The sequence below is a fragment of the Miniopterus natalensis genome, chromosome 4 (genome assembly GCF_054644295.1).
Source record: "Miniopterus natalensis isolate mMinNat1 chromosome 4, mMinNat1.hap1, whole genome shotgun sequence".
In the NCBI taxonomy this organism is placed as follows: Eukaryota; Metazoa; Chordata; class Mammalia; order Chiroptera; family Miniopteridae; genus Miniopterus; species Miniopterus natalensis.
In genome coordinates this window covers 66203451-66223926 of record NC_142084.1, presented here as the reverse complement: position 1 = coordinate 66223926, position 20476 = coordinate 66203451, and the positions used below count along the sequence as shown (strand labels likewise).

General features: G+C 44.7%; 1 protein-coding gene across 1 annotated transcript in view; it reads right to left on the bottom strand.

Moving 5' to 3' along the window:
• Positions 1 to 699: 699 nt before the first annotated feature.
• LOC107525718 (putative adhesion G protein-coupled receptor E4P) overlaps positions 700 to 20476 on the bottom strand; it is a 31611-nt gene continuing 11834 nt past the window's right edge. The window contains exons 10-18 of the mRNA XM_087816158.1: positions 17841 to 18035; positions 15777 to 16012; positions 13512 to 13578; positions 12855 to 12946; positions 11526 to 11706; positions 9056 to 9151; positions 7120 to 7188; positions 2491 to 2562; positions 700 to 780 (exon numbers count right to left, since the gene is read on the bottom strand). Of these exons, the coding sequence (XP_087672284.1) occupies positions 700 to 780; positions 2491 to 2562; positions 7120 to 7188; positions 9056 to 9151; positions 11526 to 11706; positions 12855 to 12946; positions 13512 to 13578; positions 15777 to 16012; positions 17841 to 18035 (1089 nt within the window). The remainder of the gene's footprint in view (positions 781 to 2490; positions 2563 to 7119; positions 7189 to 9055; positions 9152 to 11525; positions 11707 to 12854; positions 12947 to 13511; positions 13579 to 15776; positions 16013 to 17840; positions 18036 to 20476) is intronic.

The following is a 20476-nucleotide window of genomic DNA, read 5'->3' as shown; positions in this document are numbered from 1 at the left end:
AGGGATTCTGGGCTGTAGATAGAGGCTAACAAAGGGCTCATCTTGTTAATCCCTAAAAACTCCAGATCATGCAGAATTAGGGATGCAGAGAAGGCACTTGGTCAATAAAAGGCTGCTCTGCGATTTGAGCCTACTGCAGGAGAAACCATCTCCTCACCCCCCAAGCACATCAATAGTCAGTCAGCACCCTGGAGGGTGCCTGGCCAGCATCCAGAGCCAGGAGCTACACAGAATAACTAACTGTCCTTCTCCACAACCTCCCCGCAGCAGGGCTGGGCTCTGCAGGGCTGTACGGGTCAGAAGAAGAATTCAAGTTGCACATTCTAGGACATGGCCACATGGCTATGGAAGAGGAAGGGCATTCCAGACAAACGGAGCAGCCCAGCAAAGCTCCCATGTGGTCTAGGGCAGCAGCCTGGGACATCTGCAAGAAGGGCAGCTCTGTTTCCACTGCAGTGCAGGGCTGCAAAGGCAGAGGCTGCCTCCTTCCTTTGTGAACCTTCCCTGGGCAGATGCCAGCAGGGCCTCCACCTCTGGCACAGCTCTTGTCTGCAGGTCAGCAGAGGTCTTACCCAGCCCTCGCTCAAGGCAGAAGTTTGTGAGCAGCCAGCAGGCCCTAGGAGAATGACAGGGTCCAGAAACAGCTCACTGCCAACAGCCGCCTAGAATCAGCCCCTCTCCTCCTTCCCCCACGCAACCCTACTCACACTTGTTCAGCTGAGATAAGGTGGAGAGATTCTGGGAATAAGCTTCCGTGCAGAAGATCTTGGCCAACAGAACCTGCCAGAATCAACGTCGGAGAGAATGCTGAGATCTCTGGGCCATAGGGCTCCCCCTCGCTGGTGACTGACCTCTGAGCTCCAAAGAACTACTGGGCAGCTTGTCTGGGAACAAGAGGCCTGGCTCAGAAGTCACCAGTCTTAGGTTCTAATTCCAGCCCTGAGCCAAAAGCAAAATACTCAATATCTCTGAGCCTCAGTTTCCTCCTCTGTGAGAGGGGCATCATAATTCTTGTGGGTCAATGTGTTGCTGGTGGAAATGGAGTCCAGGGGCCCACACATGGGAGGATGAGGTTCAGTGGTAAGATTTATTGGGGTTGAAATAAATTACTGATCCCAGGTTCCCGATGTCTCATCTCCATCTGTCCCACTGTGGGGAAAGTCCAGCCTTATCTACATCAAGCCCAGAACAAAGACCAGTGTCCAGAAATTCTGTGCCATTGGTTTAGTCCACTTCTGTCCCTGTCCCCATCCGGCTAGTTTAGCTTCTGTTCCTGGCTGCGCTTCAGTTAGTGCTGTGCCCAGGCCCAAGCTTGGAGCCCACATGGTCTTCTGCAGGCCCTAGGTGGCTGCATGGTTGCTGTGGCTGCTGTGCAAGCACATGGGGCAAGCATGTGTCACCAGACAAAAAAGAGAGAGAGAGAGAGAGAGAGCTTTGTCAAGTTTCGATTATATTACCTTGGGCTTTGGAAGGACTAGGTGCCCTTTCAATCTAACCAATCAACTTCCCAGTCTTTCCCAGGCCTCTCATGGGTCCTCCCCCTAACCTGTTTCCTAGGTCTTCCAGAGTTCTGTGTTCCTTTCCCAATCCGGTCCTGTTCCCAGTCTAGGTCCGCCCCTTACTGTCGATCTTAGTCCCTACTGCCAATGCCTCATAGCAGCAGCACCTCCCCCTGCACCATCTGGGCTTCTGCTGGGCATGTACTTACCTCCCCCTTTATTGTTTTATCTTTCCCTTGGTAAGCCCGAATAATGGTTGGTTGTACCCCAGGAAATTGGAAAGCAGGTCCTTTCTCTCTGCACAGGGGAGGGAGGAGTGTTAATCCCCTTGGCAGAGCAATGCCACGGTCCCCTCGGGAGCCTATGAATGCTGCAATTTCCTAGTGAAGCGGGCTCATATCCAATCCAGCTCATCTCTCTAGTTTATTATGCTCAGTAACGCCTGGTTCCCTTTGTTCCCTTTATTAACACCTAGCTCCCTACTCTAACAAATGCATGTAAAGACCAAGTACACAGCAGGCACTCGGTGACCACACTCACCCCCTCCAGCAGGGTGAGGACAGACGGGGGAGGGCACTAGGTTTGGGACCCTGTCACTAACCCACCCTTTTCCATCAGGTAGGAAGATGAAAAAGACAAAAGAGTGACCCTGTGTCCTGAGCAACAAGGAGCCTCCCATGGGAGCTGGCAGTGCTCACCACAGGCCACAGCCACAACTCCACGAAGCCACCAGCATCCAGGCCAGCGGCTGCATGGACCTTGTGCTCCACCCTCTCTGGGACCACAACTTGCCCAGCCCCTCCCACCTGGGACTCCTCCATGCCATCCAACGCCCCCCGCCCCCCACCACCAGGCCTCATTAAAGTACAGCAGGACAAAGCCAGTGGGAGGCTTCCTGTGTGGGGACCAGGTGGGAGCAGGGTCGGGGGGCTCGCCTCATGGTCACAGCCCTGAGCCCTGCTCCCACGAAGCAGCTAGCCCGAGCCCGCACAGCCGTCATGCCGTACGGGCTGATGAGGACATTGGCCACCAGCTGCAAGACCATCTGCTCCTCCACGATGGCCTGGGAACACAGAGGCCCAGGGTGGAGGCCTCTGTGAACCCCCTTCCCCCACACACACACATCTTCACCCATATCCGAGCCTCACTTTATGCCTCAGGGAGAGGGGCTAATACCTCCTTTCCCTATGGGTTTGGGGAGGTTGGCTCATGGCTGCCTTGTTTTCCCTTCACTGGCTAGATGTGGGCAAGGGTCAAGGCAAGACCAGGTCCCAGGGACCTGGCTGAGATCAGAGGCTGGTGCTTAATACCCTTCAGCAGCAGAGCCTCACAGATCAGGTCCCAAGACTGGGCCCTGGTGGGGCTGCCCCCACCAAAGGCAGGGAGCCTGTGTTCACCCAGCAGGGGCCCCCACCCAGCTAGCCGAGTGGTCCCTGGGACAGGCAGCCATAGCCAGCTTGCCTCCCTACCCCAACCCTCCATGGTAAGATTTCTTTCTAGGCCTGGTCCCAAAGGTGGCCACTTGGTGAAACATCATCTCATAGGTGCTGGCCCCATCTCCCTGGCTCCCACATTGGAGGGCCCGCCACCCCGGGTCTGGCAGGGGCCCAAGTACCTTGCCAAAGCAGAGCAGCAACATCTCCAAGTACAGTCAAAGTAATACACGTCCCCAAGCTTGCTGGCACTGTCCTGGCAGCCAGAGGAAAGGACTCAGCACAGCACCTCCTCCCCATGGTGCCCATCCTGTTTCACTGGCACAGGGGCACAGGCTCTGCTACCATGCTGAGCAGTTCCCCATCGTGACAGGGTAGAGACAGGGGATATCACCTGTCCCTCAGACTGGCTGGGTCTCCCCAACACCCCCAGGTCACATCCCTTCTGGGAAGGAGATATCCAGCAGGCTATACCTGCTGGGCTCACTCCCCATAAGAGTGGGATGCACAGCTCCAAGATTCCCCATCAGCTCCAGGTCCATAGTTCAGTTCAAGGAGTCCCAAAGCCTCCGGCCAACAGGACAATGGACAGTGGTCACGTTGCCCCATTTGAGCTCACTGCAGAAAGCCCATGGCCCCAAGACCTGAGGCCCTGCTGCTGCTCTCACTGTTCAGAAGCATGACCCCCACCACTGCAACGCTACAAGGCAGGGCTAGATGGGGCCCGGCTAGACTTCTTTGCTTAATAGGTTCCCACTGGGAGCTAGCTAGTATCCTGACCCCTCACAGGCTGAGCTCTTTGCTTTTGAGGTTCCCAGGTGGTTTGGTTTTGTTTTTTGCTTTCCAGGTTCCGCCCCAGGACGCATCTACCGCGCATGCATGCGCTGAGGGGAGCTCTGCTTTCCAGGAACACTTTGCTTTCCCCAGCAGGTGTCAACTAGTGCATGCTCAGAGTGGAGCTCTTTTGGGAGTGCCTAAAAAGAAGCTTTAAACTTATCTAGGAGAGGGTAAAAAAAAAAAAGTGACCAGTATTCCCATTCGTTTAAGAGAGGCTCAGCCTGTCTCAGTACTGTTCCTACCACTGAGGTGTCACTGGAGCCCTGACAGGGAGCTGGAACTCCATCCACCACTCCATCACTAAGAGAACCTCACCGCTTAGAGGTCAATAAAGGCCAAGTGGGGAACCTGGATGCGCACACTCACCTGGCAGTAATGAGCGCCCGTGAGCCGTGTCTTCTGGAGGGTCTAGGAACGAGGCTCCTGTCACTCAGGACCCCTGCTAGGACCTTGAGGTGTGGGAGGCCCTGCTTTGGTGGCCCTTCCTGACAACCTTGGTCCCTGTCCCCTGCTGTGACCTGCCTTGGGAGGCCTGCCTCAGCATCTGACCCTTCTCTGTCTCATCCACCAAAGTGGGCTGCTGGCACTGCCAGAAGCAATTATTCTCTCCTTGTAATTATCTGCTGCCGCCCACAGCCAGATCAAGCCACGTGCACCACCTAGCCAGGAGTCATTCCTGAGAGAGGGACAGTGAGGGCTGCTTCAGGGCCTCCTATGGAGCCAAAAACTGTGGACAAGAAGTGCTGGCCTGGAAGGATCTCCCTGGGCAGGGAGGGGCTGGGAAGGCCGCATGTGTTTCTCCGCTTGAGTAGGGAGGTGGGGAGGAGGTGGTGGAGGTGAGGATCAGAGCCTCAGAAGCACAGCTGGATTTGGGAAGCAGGGGGAGCCTCAGAGAAAGAGACCGCATGTTGGCCAGGGCCCTGGCCTGGGACTACTCTCTCCTGGCTGCGCCCAGGGGACCCAGGCCTCAGAGCACATTGTCTCACCCCATCCCCTAAAGAGCCCGAGAGAATGGTTCCCGTCTGAGTTTCTGATTTAAAAAAAATAGGGAGTGTGCGCATCCAGGTTCATCCACTAGCAGAGTGTGTTATTTGTCATATATTATACTATACTCACTGAACCGCACATGGTTTTTTCATATGACCCATACATTTTGGAGGTCTTTTTATAAGAGGACATGAAAATATGCCTCATTTTAAAAACTTAACTGCATATTACTTATTACATTCTATGGATATATCATCAATTAGTGAAACGGTCCTGATGGATCGACACCTTGTTTCCATGATGATAATGAAATAGAAACAGTAGAATGGAAACTGGGGTATCACCATGCTGGTGAACTACTGTGATTGCATCTGACTTGTTCAAACCAAACAGCAGTTATTTTACATGGGAGATTTGGGGACGGCTGACAGCCAAGAACCCGTTCAAAATTGCCAATCTGAAGAGGCAATTACGAAAACTCTGCCACTTGTTGCTTGCCACACACAGATTTATTCTTATTCAACAAGTTAAGAAACAATCAGAAACTGATCCGTTCAGTGGCAATGAGAGCTAACAAAAGCCCTGGGCTGCCTTAACCCCAGCATGTGGTTAGTCTTTCTTGGCCTGTAGCTACTGTTTACTGCCAAATGTTGCATCAAAGCAAACCTTTGCTCATGGATGGTCTTTCTCCTCAGTGGTGAAGGGTGTCCAGAGACCCCGTGGCATCCATGCAATGGTCCAGCACACTCCGGAGAGACTCAGGGACACTAATGTTGTTTTCCAGAGTTTGGTGGCTGGCAAGAATAAGCCCTGCTGGCTTGTCTTCTCTTTGGGTGTGGCAGCCTAGTGAACTTGTAAATGTATGTACAGGTTTATAGTCTCATGCTTGCGTACAAAATGCTCCTTTTCTTCCATCTAACCCATCACAGCCAATAAGCCAGGGTGACAGATTACATCACATCACCCTGAATTTATATGTCAGGTCACCCTGTATTTATAAATCATACTTATCACGATATCCCTGGGATAAATTCAGAGCAATGGAATTTTTTAATGAACGGATTATGCACATAGTTAATTTGGTTAGTGCCAAAGTATCCTCCTGAAAAAGGTGTATTTTATGCTAGTTTTATTCATGTAAATTTGAAGTTGCATGACATAAAAAAACACGTGAGCCCTGGCTGGTGTGGCTCAGTTGGTAGAGCATCGCCCCATGCACCGAAAAGTCATCGGTTCAATTCCTGCTCAGGGCACATGCCCCAGTTTCTGCCTCAGTCCTCAGGGGGCATGCAGGAGGCAGCCAGTCATTGTTTCTTTCTCTCTCTCCTTTCCCCTCTCTCTAAAATCAATAAAAACATTTTTTAAAAACCACGTGAGCCTCCCTAAATTTCAACTTTTCAAGGGGAATCACACAATTTCAAAGCCAGCAGGTGGAGTGAATTATAACCTCTGATTACATCACTGCCACGTGGAGGAGACATTGAGCTGGCTGAGCAGAAAAGGGTCACAATCCTTTGTCCGCGACCTAAAACCCACACACAAAAGCTCTTCAAATGGATTATGGTGACTCTTGGCTATTTTAACATTTACTGTTATAATTTAAAATTATTTTTAAAATGTTGGGTAACAAAGTCATTCATCCACTTACTAATTCTAGTACTGAAAAATACACCTAAAATTCAATAACCTTGGAAAACAAATTAGAAAGGGTAAAAATAAGGCCAAACCACCACTGAGATACAGCATGCTGTTTCAGAACATGCTCAAGATAGCACTAAGAAAACAAGATTTTCTTTAACCAGGATGGATTCAAAACAGTCATCAGGGAAAGAAAACCGGAAAGTCCCCGTCACCTTCCCAGTGACAATGCAGAGCTAAACGGGGATGGGGGGAGGGGGTGTTTCTGCACTCCTAGAATGCAATCCACTTTTTAATATTTATTCATATGGGAATTACATATTGAATTTTGCAGATGTTGAGCAATGTAAGATCTTTGGAAGCATGTAAAGCAACAGAGAAACCAGAGAGTGAGTGTGAGCTGAACCCAGGTGCCAGCCAATTAGTCTCGGGCAAGGTGGCAACAGCTGGAAGAAGAAAATCCACTCATTTCCCTCGTCATTAAAAAGGATCCGTTGAGCACTTAATTGCACGTGACATACATTCTGGATCCCAGTCTAAGAATTCTCCCACGTGCCCCTTTCTGTCTGCGGTGACAGAAGCCAAAACAGGAGGAGACAAGGCTCATTTTCGTAGGAAAGATACAGGCGATGGCATTTGTCCAATCCATATGTGACCACAGCAGGGTCCCATCCAAAAGCGGCTCAGTCTTCTGTTCTTTGCCAAAAATCAGTTGCAAGTCGAGCCCTAGGCCATGGTTGGTCAGACGCAGTGTCTCTTCCGTGAATGAATTCTGGTGACTTTCTTGGTTCTCCCTACTGGGGCAGATAATATGGATAAACAGCTGAAAAGATATTAACTCCTCAGAAATTAACTAAAAGTCTAGCACGCCTGGGGCTGGCAAGCTAGCACCTCGAAGGTCCAAAGCTGAATAAAGAGGCCCTGCTATCTGACTCCACAGCTTCCTGCACACGCACCAGCGTAGATGGCCTTTTTATTTATTTCATCTTTTCACAAACCTTTGAAGTGTTTGCTGTGTGCCGGGTAGCATTCTAAGCACTTAACACATATGACCTCATTTAATTTTTATAAGATAGATACTATTATTTCCATTTTACAGATGAAGAAACTGAGGCACAGAGACATTAAGTGGCTTGTGTAAGGTCACAGAGCCTGGAAGTAGAACAGTTGTGGTTTGAACCCAGGTGCTTTGGCTCCGTTTTAACACAACAGTGATGAATGACTTAAAAGCTACAGATGATTAATGAAGATTTTAAGGTTGAATGTGTGCTTTTTGGAATGTAAAGGGTTGTTCAAAGATAAGGGATTATAATCATTGTCGAGCTCTTATATATAGTTGACTCTTGATCATTTAGAGTTAATAAAAAGTAATGTTGACATGGTTTAGCATAAAGTGCTTTTGTGTACATTGTTTTTGTCCTGAACCAATCAGACATTTCAATGTTGAGGCTCAGAGAGGTTGAGCTACTTGCCCAGTGTCTACCAGTCAGAACCTGAAAGAATCAAGATTTAAATTCAGATCTGGCGAGCCCCAGGATCTATGCTGTGGATTCCAATGTGACATGTTTTTGGTGACCATGTGTGTTGAGACAGTTCATTTACACAGTTCAGACTGACATATCCTTTGACCATTGATGAGTTCAGCCAAAGGGTGACCAGCGGCATATATTGTGAAAATAGGGTATTGTTACAACAGTCAGTAGCCGCATAGCAGAATTATCCTTGATGTGAAACTGCGTGTTCTAAAAACATCTGGTCCCAACAGTTGTTCATCAGAAGTAACAACAATTCTGGTGACAACCAAGGAAAGTTGTCAACTTTTGCAGGAAACCAGACCTGTGTTAGAACTTCTCTAACTGGCTGAGTAGCTCTAAGTAAACCATCTGAGCTTTCCCAGTTTGTTTCCTCATCTTAAAAAGGGAAATTTAGACAGTCAACAAATGAAGCCCAAGAGCCAGGCATTGCTCCAGGCAAAAAGAAAACAATAGTAGCCCAAACCATGAAATTTAGAGAGGGTGAAGACTGACCAAAAGCAAACACTTTGATGTCTTTAAAATAAATACCATATATAATGAGATAGTTATGCAGAGAATTAAAGTAGAATGTAGTGACAGAGAGAGAGACTATCATAGAATGAGTGGTTAGGGAAAACTTCTCTGAGGAGGTGACATTTCAGCTGGAGTGTGAACATTAATGAGACAACCTGGCAGGATGAGAGGAAAGGGTGGGAGGAAACAGCTGGTACAAAAGCCCTGAGGCAGGGATGAGCCTGGGAAGTTCAGGGAACTGAAAAGGAGCCAACACAGCTGAGTAGAGGTGTTGGGCCCATTTTAAGTGAGGATAGGAGGTTCAATTTGATTCTAAATGTGATGAAAAGCCAGAGTTTTAAGTAGGGGAGTAAAATCATCTGATTTGCATATTTCACTGCTACTCTGGCTTCTATGTAGAGAATTGGAAAGGGAATGAAGGGAGGGAGGGAAGAGAGAGAAAGGAAGAATAGCTTTTCTGGTTTGAGTCTTCAAAACCAGAAACTTCAGCTTCATAATACAAGAACCTAATGCAATTTATATTTTCTTTCAGATCAAGGAACCAGGATGTTCATGGTAGCACAAGATGTTGGGTTCAGACAAGTACACAGCGCTGCAGAGAAGCTGGTCTTACCATTCTGGTGTGGATAGAAGAGGGAGAGACCTCAGTGTGTTCGGTTTCAACCCCTTTCTGCATCCCACTAAACCATTTCTTGTATTCCATTCGCACCTGGAAGTTTGGGGAATATAGAGGCTTGTGTTATATCCAGAGCTTGGTTCAGAAGAAAGGGCCCTAAAATAGGAGACTAAAGATATAAATGCCAAGCCCTGCTCTCTACAGCTCTTTCATTGGTTTTCTGTGTAATCTTGGCCATGGTCATATTGATTTTTTTATTTAAATTTTACTTCCTCAGTTGTAGAAAAGGTGTTTACTAAATATCAAGCACCATAAGGACTCTATATATGACTGTCATGATAATGAAAGTCATGATGGTGATGGTGATAAAGGTGATGATGGCTGTGATGATGGCAATGATGAGGAGGAAGGTAATGATGACAATAATGAAGGCGGTGATGAAGATGGTGATTATGAGGACGATGGTAGTAATAATGAAAGTAGCCTGGCCGGGCGTGGCTCAGCAGTTGAGCATCGACCTAGGATCCAGGCGATTGGGGTTCGATTCCCGGTCAGGGCACATGCCTGGGTTGTGGGCTCGATCAATGACTCTCTCATCATTGATGTTTCTATCTCTCTCCCTCTCCTTTCCTCTCTCTGAAATCAATAAAGATATATTTACAAATAATAATAATGAAAGTAAATATGGTCATGATGGCGGTGATGGTGATGACAGTAATGATTGTAGCAGAGGTAAGGGTGGTGGTGGTGATCATGGTGCAGATGATGACAATGGTGATGATTAAATGGTGATGATGGTGACAATAATGATGACAATAAAGGTAACAATGGTGGTGATTATGATGATGAAGGTCACCATGTATTGAAACTATGTTTAATGCACTTATATACAATATATCACTTAACCCCTACATAAATCCAATCAGTAAGGTATTTCTTGTACCCACCCCCCATTAAAGATGAAGAAACTGAGGCTCTTGGAGGTATGTTGACTTGCCTAAGGTCACATAACCAGCTTTCAAAATCTTGTCATTCCTACTCCAGAGCCTTGATTCTAAGCCATCCATTGTGACTCCACAACTTCCTTTAACCTACTCAAAGGGTTATAAAAAAGTCATCTGGATATTTCATACTCAACATTAATTTACCAAAGCACTTAAGTTGTATTTTACTTCTTCTGTGTGTAAGAAGTACAAGCATTAAGAAGGCATTAACAGATGAAAGGGGAATTAATGAAGTGCTAAAATGTCTTTTTGTCACTTGCATCTTAATTACTGGTAGTTTCACTCACTAGCAAAGGAAAAAAGCCAGGAAAGCCATTCCCAATCTTCTGTAAAGGGTAAAATTATAATAATGCTCTTCACTAACTACTTGGTGTATGCCAAGGACTGTGCTAGGAGACTGATATTGAATTATCTCATTTCATTATCAACCCTGTGAGGAGGTACTGCCACATTTTTGGATGAGAAAATCAAGGTTCAGAGAGGGAAGCAGCCTGCACAATGTCACAAAGCAGCCCACTCAGTGGAAAAACTGGGATTAAAGCTGAAGTCTCTCTGAGTTTATGGTAGATTTTGCCAAATATTCTAGTACTCTCCTTGTAGTGCACCTGACTCCAGGAGAATTATTCATCCTCTCTCTGGTGAATTCAGGTTTGGCCATGTGACTTGCTTTGGCCAATGAGAGAGAGCTAAGCTACACTACACCTTTCCCTTTGCCATGGAAACACTGATGTTCTACATCCTCAAATGAAGACCGTGTAGCTCATGTGGCTATGTAGCATGAGCAAGAAATAAATCTTACCCATTGTTGTTAAGCCACTGAATTAGGGGAGGGGAGTTATTTGTTTTTGCACTATAATCTACCTTGTCCTGACTGATAACATGCTCTACTATGAACTGGTTTGTGTCCTTCCCCCTACCCCCCAAATTCTTATGTTAAAGCTCTAGCCCAACAATGTGACCGTATTTGGAGATGTGGCCTTTATGGAAGTAATTAAGGTTAAACCAGGTCATAAGGGTACAGCCCTGATCCAATAGATTTAGTGTCCTTATAAAAACAAGCATGAAAGCTCTCTCTCCATCTCTCGTCCAAGTGAAAACATAGCAAGAAAGCAGCTGTATGCAAGCCAAGAAGATGGCTCTCACCAGAACCTGACCCTAGTGGCACCCTGATCTGAGAATTCCAGCCTCCAGAATTGTAAGAAGGTAAATTCCTGTTGTCTAAGCCACATGGCCTCTGTTATTTTGTTATGACCTCCTGAGCAAATGAATGCATATTCTTAAGAGATATGCTCAAATGATCAATGTTAGGAGGCTAAATGAAATCCAGAGCACATGGCAAACCCAAGCAGCACCTAAACCGTCTTCCTTGAGAATCAAGGCAACCTCAAAATATAAAAGGTCAGAGAAGGACAAGAAATGAACAACCATTTAATAAGGCTCAGAGACAAGGTAATTCGCTTTACCTGGCGATTAAGCAGACAGTGTACCACAAAGAGCAAAAACCCCTGCAGGACATTGATGATGGTAAACATGTAGGCAATGACTAATCCGATTGTCTTCCCAACTTCATCAACCATTAAAAAACCAAGGCCCCAAGAACAGCCCAGGATAAACAGCTGAGCAATGGCTTTAAATGTCATGACTCTGAAAAGGAAAGGGTAATAATTACCACCATCTATCAGGGACACACTATGCTCACTGCTCTGTGTGCATCACCTTCTTTAAACTTCATAACAACCGCGGGTGGTTAAGTGGCTTCCACAAAGGTATGGAGCTTAAAGATGAGGCAGAACCCCTGTTTCCAATTTTTGCCTCTGAGAATAACCCTTTCTTCCACTCTTGGAAATGACTTCCCTGCAAAGTCTCGTACCTGGACTTATTAGAAGATGTGTGGAAAGTGCATTCTAGAAATGTGTATTGAGAAATGTGGATGATGAAGCTATCATGACTTCAGAACATAACACAGTGTTACATTTCTTTCTTCAAACAAAAGATTATGCCTAGAATGGGTTTGTTGATGGCCACGGCTAGGCAAGTTGATGTGTGTGAGTGTGTGTGCGTATGTGTGAATGTGTGTGCGTGCGTGTGTGTGTGTGTAGAGGTATGGAGAAACACGAAGAAGGGTGACACTCAGACCCTCCAGGATCAAAGAAACTGAGGCTGAGATGTTAGGTTGGTCTGAGAAGTACATGGGATCAAAGGCAGGGTCGGAGCTTGGAAAGAAATTCCTTGAAGTTTTGTCCACATGACTCATCAATGCAAGGTTCTTACCTCCTCTTGGGTAAGGTGAGCAGTTTGTTCCTCTTATCAATGGGGATTTTAGTAGTGCCCACCAGAGAGGTGAGCGTCATGAGCATTCAATGAACTAATCTTGGTAAATGCCCAGCATCTATCAAGTTCCTAGTTAATATTAGTGATTGTCATCAGTATTTTTAATAATCTAGGTCAGCACCAATGAGAATTGAGTTTCTACACCCAAGGAGAATGCAATCCAAAGGTGGGTGGACTCTTGGGGACAAAAGGATAAAGTTGACAGTTTTGGAGTTAATTTTATATGAAGAGTGAGCTACACAAATGAGGCACCCAATGAATATTTATTGAATAAAGGGATGGGAGAGTTCATGAAATCACCTGAAAGTTATAGTTTTTCCTTATTCATAAGTTGTCCCTCATGTACTCTTTACCTAGTACCAGGAAATTTTACATCACATTTTTGAATGGGTTTTTTTCTCTCCCCGGCAGGGTTCTCCTCCAGGAAAATCTGGATACCACTGATTCTGTTACCTTCTTACCTGGTGTCCTGAATAGTGGAAACTTCTTTATTGAGGGAGGAAAGTTTGCTTCTCAAAATCCACAGAACTTGGAAGTAGAACACCACGTTTATCTGTAGAAACAGCATGGAAAATTGACTTGAAATTTTCTTTTGAGGCCATGTCATGCAACCCAACTTGAGATGGACCTAAGAATCTTTTCCCAAAAGATACAGGCTTCATAAGGATGATATGGACCCACACTCTGGTCTAAACAGCACAGGGTGTATAACCTGTGGCAGTTGGTGCTTGATCAGAGTGACTATATAATTTATCATTCAAACCAGGACACCTTGAAAGTGAAAAAGTGCTATTAATATTTATACCAGAACATTGGATGTAAATGGAAAGTTCCTGGCCAACAGAAAAACACATTACTCTATGCAGAGTAGAAACTTGCTAAATATTTGTTGAATAAATGAATGTAGAATTTTTAAAAGAATGCCCAGTAGAGGGTTATATTATATCAAAGCAACCAGTCAGCTCGGCAGAAGCCGGGAAACACACATTCAGCCAGTATTTCCAGTAAGGAGAGTTGACCACATTAGGTTATATTTCCTTATCTTTATCTCACTTCCCCTTTATGCTTGGCTAACCCAGGGCAGGCACACCGATAAATAACCGTCAATGGTCACCTACCAAGACAACGATGGCCACTGGCCCCATGAAGGCCCAGATGAACCCTTTATCAAGCTTGAGCCAGCAGCTGTTGAGAGAAAGATAAGGATTTGCTGTTTATTTCTCAGAAGACAAGAGATTTAATTCAGGCTCCTGTAGCAAGATCTGAGCAGTGCCAGAAGCTGTTTAGTTCAGACCTGAGTTTTAGATCGAATCAGACATGGGTCTTCATCTGATACAGGCTGTATGCCTCGAGCCTGTTTTCCCAGGTGTAAAGTGGGGTTAACAGAAGTATTGAAAAAAGTTAAATGATTACTGTGGCTATCTACCAAGTAAGTCTTGAAGTCAGATGGAGTCAATCCTGTGACTTGTTCTTCTCCTTCAGCATTATGTTAACTATTCCAGGCCTCTCCACATAAACATCAGAACCAGTTTGTCAAATGTCCACAAAATAATTTTCTTGGATTATTATTGTGGATGCATTGAACCTATAGATCAAGTTGAGAAGCACTAACTTCTTGACAATATGCAGTCGTGCTATCCATAAACATGGACTATCCATTTATTTGAGCTTTCTTTGATTTCTTTCATTGTTTTCTCATATAGATCTTGTAGGAAATATTAAATGAGGTAATGTGCACACAGTTTTTAGATACAGTTCCTGGCAGAGTTAAGGCTAAATAAATGTAGGTATCCTAATAATAATGATTACTACAATAAGAAAAAGAGTAAAACTAATTTTTTCATTTCAAGAGTGTTATATAATGAGAATCATATGGAATGTAACCATTTGGTAGTGATTACACCTCTATGCATGTTATAAAATTGCACAGAACTAAATATACAAAAGGATGCAAGTAAAATTTGAGAAGTATAAACAAGATCAGAGATTGCTTCAATGTCAATGTTCTGGGTGTGACCAGGAAACTTTTGGAGGTGTGGATATGCTTGTTACCTTGATTGTGGTGATGGTGTCACAGTGTATGTATATGTCCAAACTCATTAACATGTATCTTTAAATATGTGCAACTGTCTGTATATCAATTACATCTCAATAAAGCTGGAAAACAAGAATAAAAATAATAATTTAACTGGAATTCTAAAAACTACCAAAAGACTCTGTATTCTGTCATGGCTTATGTTGGCAATGGTAATATAGCTTATTCTGAAAGGGGACCCGGCACTGCGAAACTGGCAAAAATAACAAGCAACCACCAACACTCAGTGGTCAGAAAAACTCCCACTCTTAGTTCCATTCCAAAGGTTGCAAACTATGTCCCACGGGCCAAATCCAGTCCACCTCTTATTTTTATAAATAAAGTTTTATTCAAACACAGCCATACCCATTCATTTACATATTGTCTATGATTTGGCTGCTTTCACACCACAAGGGCAATGCTGAGTCATTGCCACAGAGACCACAAAATAGTTACCATCTGGCCCTTTATAGAAACTTTGCCAATTCCTGACCTACCCTACCATCTCCAGGGCCATTCTGGGAGGACACAGATCGGATCAAGCTGGAGACAAGGCATCTCTGACTTAAGATGGCCAGTCTCCTACATGTTGGTTTAGCGCACGCATACCTACCTCCTAACCTAAGCCCCACTGCCATTGCCAGAATACTAACTTCTTCAACTAACTTTGCAAGGCTTTGCAAACTTCTTTGGTGAGGCAGCAAAGCATGGCTGTTAAAAACACTGCCTTAGGAATTCTGACTTACTTTCTTTTAGATATGACCTTGAGAAAGTTGATTAGATGCACTAAGGCCCAGATGTCCCGTGCATGATGTGATAAACGATGCCAACCTCATGGAAGGAAGAGACTAGATTCTGCAGCTAGAAAGCACTATCTCTGACACAGCACAGGCCTTCAGAGGTGGTTGTTATTGTTGTTATCCTTTACATTGTGAAGATGAACCTCAACCTAATCAACCCACTCTCTCAGAATCCTACAGAACATAAAACCCACAGGTTTTTAATGTGGAGTCATGGGTTTGCTATCTTGCCCCTAAATTTCATGAAGTTGTATTAAAAATTTTGTGTTCATTTGTCTGGGGAAACAGGCCCTGAATTTCACCAAAATTCTCAAAGGGAACTACCCAAAGATGCTGAAAACCACAGCTCTAGGGATTTCCAGGAGAAAATAAAATTCAGGCTTAAGGAAGAACTGGTTTGAAGTAAAATTCACAATTGGAAAATGGAACGTAAAGCAATGTTTTTTTATTTCAGATCACGTATTGGCCATGGGTATCACTGTCACCATAAACACCCTCATTATACTTACTGAGTGTATGTTCCATAATTTTTGTGTCCTACTATTGCAGACACAGCCACAATCAGAGCTGGAATCCCATAGCCTAACGGGTACATGAACCTCTTCTTGAATCTGCCTGCGCTGGTGTAGTTGGCCACCTTGAGGTTCCTGACAGTGAGGTAGAGGTGCAGCCCTTCGAGGAGCATCCAGGTAAAGGAGGCCAAGTAGAGGTAATGCAATACGCCTGCGATGATGGAGCACAGCACCTGGAAGGCAGAGAAGAGTTGGCAATGTGATGCCAATGTCGTCTGTACCTGAGTATATACTCAGCACTTATCATTTCCTGGGTGCTGGCTGGAACTTTAATTCCAATACCTGTGACACTTTGCCTGGGGCAACACATTTTCTGGGGGCTTTCATTGACCATTGAAGTCTGCCCAGTGCATGGGGGCAGCCCTCAAATCCATGACAGATGAGAGCTGGTAAATAAATGCTCCATTGCTCTTGTCCTTTGAAAGGCTGTGATGATTAATTGTATGTGTCTGCTGGACTTGGCTAAGGGATGTTCAGATAGCTGATGAAACATTTTGGGGGTGTTTGTGAGGGTGTTTCTGGAAGAGGTTAGCATTTGAATCAGTAGATGAATAAAGAAGATTGTCCTCACCAATAAGGGTGGGCATCATCTAACCCATGAAGAGCCTGAATAGAATAAAAAGGTACCAGAAGGGAGAATCCACCCTCTCTTCATGAGTTGAGATGTCCATCTTCTTTAGCTCTTGGACATCAGCAGTCAAGGTTCCAATAAATGTTATTTACAAAAAGCAGACTGTGGCCAGAATTGGCCTGAGCACTGTAGTTGGCCAACTTCTGCCCATTTTGAAATGAGTAAACTGAGGCCCAGAGAAGTTGAAATCTCTCCCAAGATCACATTTGGTAAAAACAAAAAAATGTATTTGAAACCCAAACTGTCTGCAGAGACCATACTTACTCTTAACCATAGCACTGTACTGCCTTTTAGGAAGGAAAAAATGGAGCTTTCATAACCTTCTGATAGCAAGATCATAGTCTTTAGGGTTAAAAGGAGTGTTGGAGAGCATCTGGTACCAGTTCTTCCTTGATGTGATGATATGATGGTGATCATGGTCATGATGAAAATAAAAGCTAGCGTTGTTCTCTGAGTGGTTAATCCAGGCTCTATGTTTTATCTTGCTAAGTCTTTACTAGAACCCCATGATAATGCCCTTGTTTTAGAGAGGAAGTTTAAAAAGGGGAAGTCACTTCAACAAGGCCATATAGCAAGTAGGGTGAAGAGCTGAGATACAAGTGCAGATTGTGCGGCAATGACACTGCCCCAAACATGCAAGCCTCCCTCCACCTCTCAACTCTAGAATATAGATTTGTCTCTAAGAAAGGACTTCCCAGCCAGAGAATGCATTTCCCAGCATGCCTTGCAGGTATGTGTGACCATGTGACGGAGTTCCAGCCAATGGAATGTGAGAGGAAGTGATAGGTACCACTTCCCGAGGCGGCCCATATAAACCTCATGGGACTCGCCGCGCCCTTTTCTCTCCCAGTTGGCTGAAATGGAAAGGACCCAGGATGGCCTCGGAGCTGTGCAGGAGACAGAAGAACCTCCATCAGCCTGAGGTTAGAGGACAGACACCCTTCAGACCTGTGTGCTCACCCTCTGCTGATACATACAGGTAAAGGGAACTACTCTTGTGATAAGCCACAGCATTTCGGAGGTCATTTGTTACAAACTATTGTAAACTGGCCTAATACCATCAGTTCGACTCTCAATCACTTTACTCAGTGCCCCTCAGAAAGTATGTGTCCTTAGTGTGGCGAAGGCCTGGGGTGGGCAGGGGCTGGGAGGACGGGGGCTGGGCGGGGGGGGGGGATTGAGGGACATCTGTAACGCTGTCAACAATCTTTTAAAAAAAGAATATATGGGTCTTGTCAAAATTAGAGGAGAGCTGAAACGGGGACCCTTGCATTTTCCCCCAGGTAATGATTGCCCCTCTCCCCATCTTTCCTCAAGACGAGATGATAGATTTGATTATGATAACAAGGGCCTTTGGTTAAATTGCCTACCTCGGGCTCAGTTTGATCAATCCCGGTGAGGAAGAGCAGGTGGGCCAGGAAGAGGCAGATGCAGAGCTGCAGGTGGAGGGAGGTGCTGGTGTTCTGGATGGGTCGGCACCCGAGGAAGGTGACGGCTGCCAGGAGGAGACACAGCAGAGAGAGGCTCAGTCCCACGTAGGTGATCACAGCCAGAGTGGGATCCGCCTATGAGCCACCAGAAGAGGGACCCATTATAGTTTCCGACTCTGCAGTTAGGTTCCTGATGGAGAGCCAGGTGCGCTTTCTAGTTGAAGCACTCAGATGAGTGAGTGAGCCTCTCTGAGACTCACTTTTTCCCGACTTCAAAATAGGGGCATTTACCACACAGGGCTATTGAAAAACCAAAACCACTAGACTGGTATGACAATATAGCAAAATATAACCAGTTCAAACTTCAATCAGTGTAAAATAATTATGAATGAGATGTTTGATATTCTTTTTTCCAAAGTTAAGCCTTTGAAATCCAGTGTCTATTTTGCACTTACAGCACATCTCAACTCAGGTGCTGTTTTCAGTGCTGAAAGTGAAATGTAGTCCTACCACAAAACAAAGTTGAGTTTAATGGAAAAATATTTTACACTGCTGCTTTTTTTAAAATTTCAATTACAATTGACATTCAATATTATTTTATATTAGCTTCAGGTGTACACCATAGACTTTTTTAACTTATGAAGTAGCCCTCCCACCCCACAATAATTCTACTACCCACCTGGAACCATACATAGTTATTAAAATATTATTTACTATATTCCCTATACTATATATCCCCATTAACTATTTTATAACTGCCAATTTATACTTAATCCCTTCACCTTTTTCATCCAACCTCCAATCCCCCTCCCATCTGGCAACTCTCAGTCTGTTCTATCTATGAGTCTGTTTCTGTTTTGTTTGGTCATTAATTTTGTTCTTTAGATTTTTGCATGTAAGTGAAATCACATGGTATTTGTCTTTCTCTATCTGACTTATTTCACTTAGCATAATGCCCTCTAGGTCCATCCTTGTTGTCACAAATGGTAAAATTTCATTCTATTTTATGGCCGAATAATATTCCGTTGTATATATGTACCATATCTTCTTTATACAGTCATCTATTGATGGGCACTTAGGTTGCATCCATATCTTGGCTACTGTAAATAATGCTGCAGTGAATATAAGGATGCATATATCTTTTTGAATTAGTGTTTTGGATATATTTGGCTATATACCCAGAAGTAGAATTGCTGAGTCATAAGGTAGTTCTATTTTTAATTATTTTGAGGAACTTCCATACTGTTTTCCATAATGGCTGCACCAACCACAATCCCACCAACAAACAGCAAGTGCTGGCAGAAATTGGAATCCCACTTGCTGTTTGTTGATTTATGGATGATAGCCATCCTCACAGGTGTGAGGTGGTATCTCATTGTGGTTTTACTGTGCATTTCTCTGGTGATTTGTGATGTTAAGCATCTTTTCATATGTCTCTTGGCCATCTGCATGTCTTCTGTGGAGAATTACCCATTGAATATTTCAAGCCAGTCCCATCTGGCCTGAAAATTTTCTGTTGAGAAATCAGTTGACATTCTTATGGGGCCTCCTTTGTAGGTAACTAATTGCTTTTCTCTTGCTTCTTTTAAGATTTTCTCTTTTATTTTAACATTTGCCATTTAAATTTTGATATGTCTTGGTGTAGGCTGCTTTGAGTTCATCTTGTTTGGAACTCTCCGTACTTCCTGGACTTGTATGTCTGTTTCCTTTGCCAGTTAGGGAAGTTTTCAATCATTATGTCTTCAACTAGGTCCTCAATCCCTTCCTTTCTTTTTTCTCCTTCTGGTACCTCTATGATGCAAGTCTTGTTGCGCTGATATCATCCCAGTATAGTCCCTTAAACTATATTCATATTTTTTATTATTTTTTCCTTTTGCTGTTCCAATTAGGTGTTTTCTGCTACCTTGTCTTCCAAAGTGTTGATTCAGCCCTCTGTTTCATCTAATCTACTGTTGATTCCTTCTGGTCTATTTTTTTTTTATTTCAGTTATTATAGTCTTTATTTCTGACTAGTTCTTTTTTATAGTTTCTACTTCCATTTTTATGTTTACTATCTCTTCGTGGAAGTGCTCACTAAGTTTCTTGACCACCTTTATAACCAATGTCTTGAACTCTGTTTGATAGATTGCTTGCCTCAATTTTATTTAATTCTTTTTCTGGAAATTTTTCCTTTTCTTTCATGTTTTTTGTCTTCTCCTTTTGACTGCCTCTCTGAGTTTGCTTCTATATATTAGATCCGCTACATCTCCCAGTCTTGGCTGAACGGCCTTACATAGTAGGTGTCCTGTGGGGCCCAGTGGTGCAGTTTCTCTGTTCACCTGAGCCAGGTACTCCAGGAGGGTCCCTTATGTGGAGTGTGTGCCCTCCTGTTATAGTTGAGCCTTGATTGTTGTTGAAATGTCAGTGGATGGATTGACTTTCAGGCTCACTGGCTGTGAGGATTGGCCATGACCACAGCATATGAGCTGCTCTCTGGGGGCTGGCTCCATGGAGTAGGATATGCCCCAGCAGGGTCTGGTGCCTGCCAAGACAACCTTTGGGGGTGGCTACTTGTGGAGCTAATTGGGTGGTGCTCT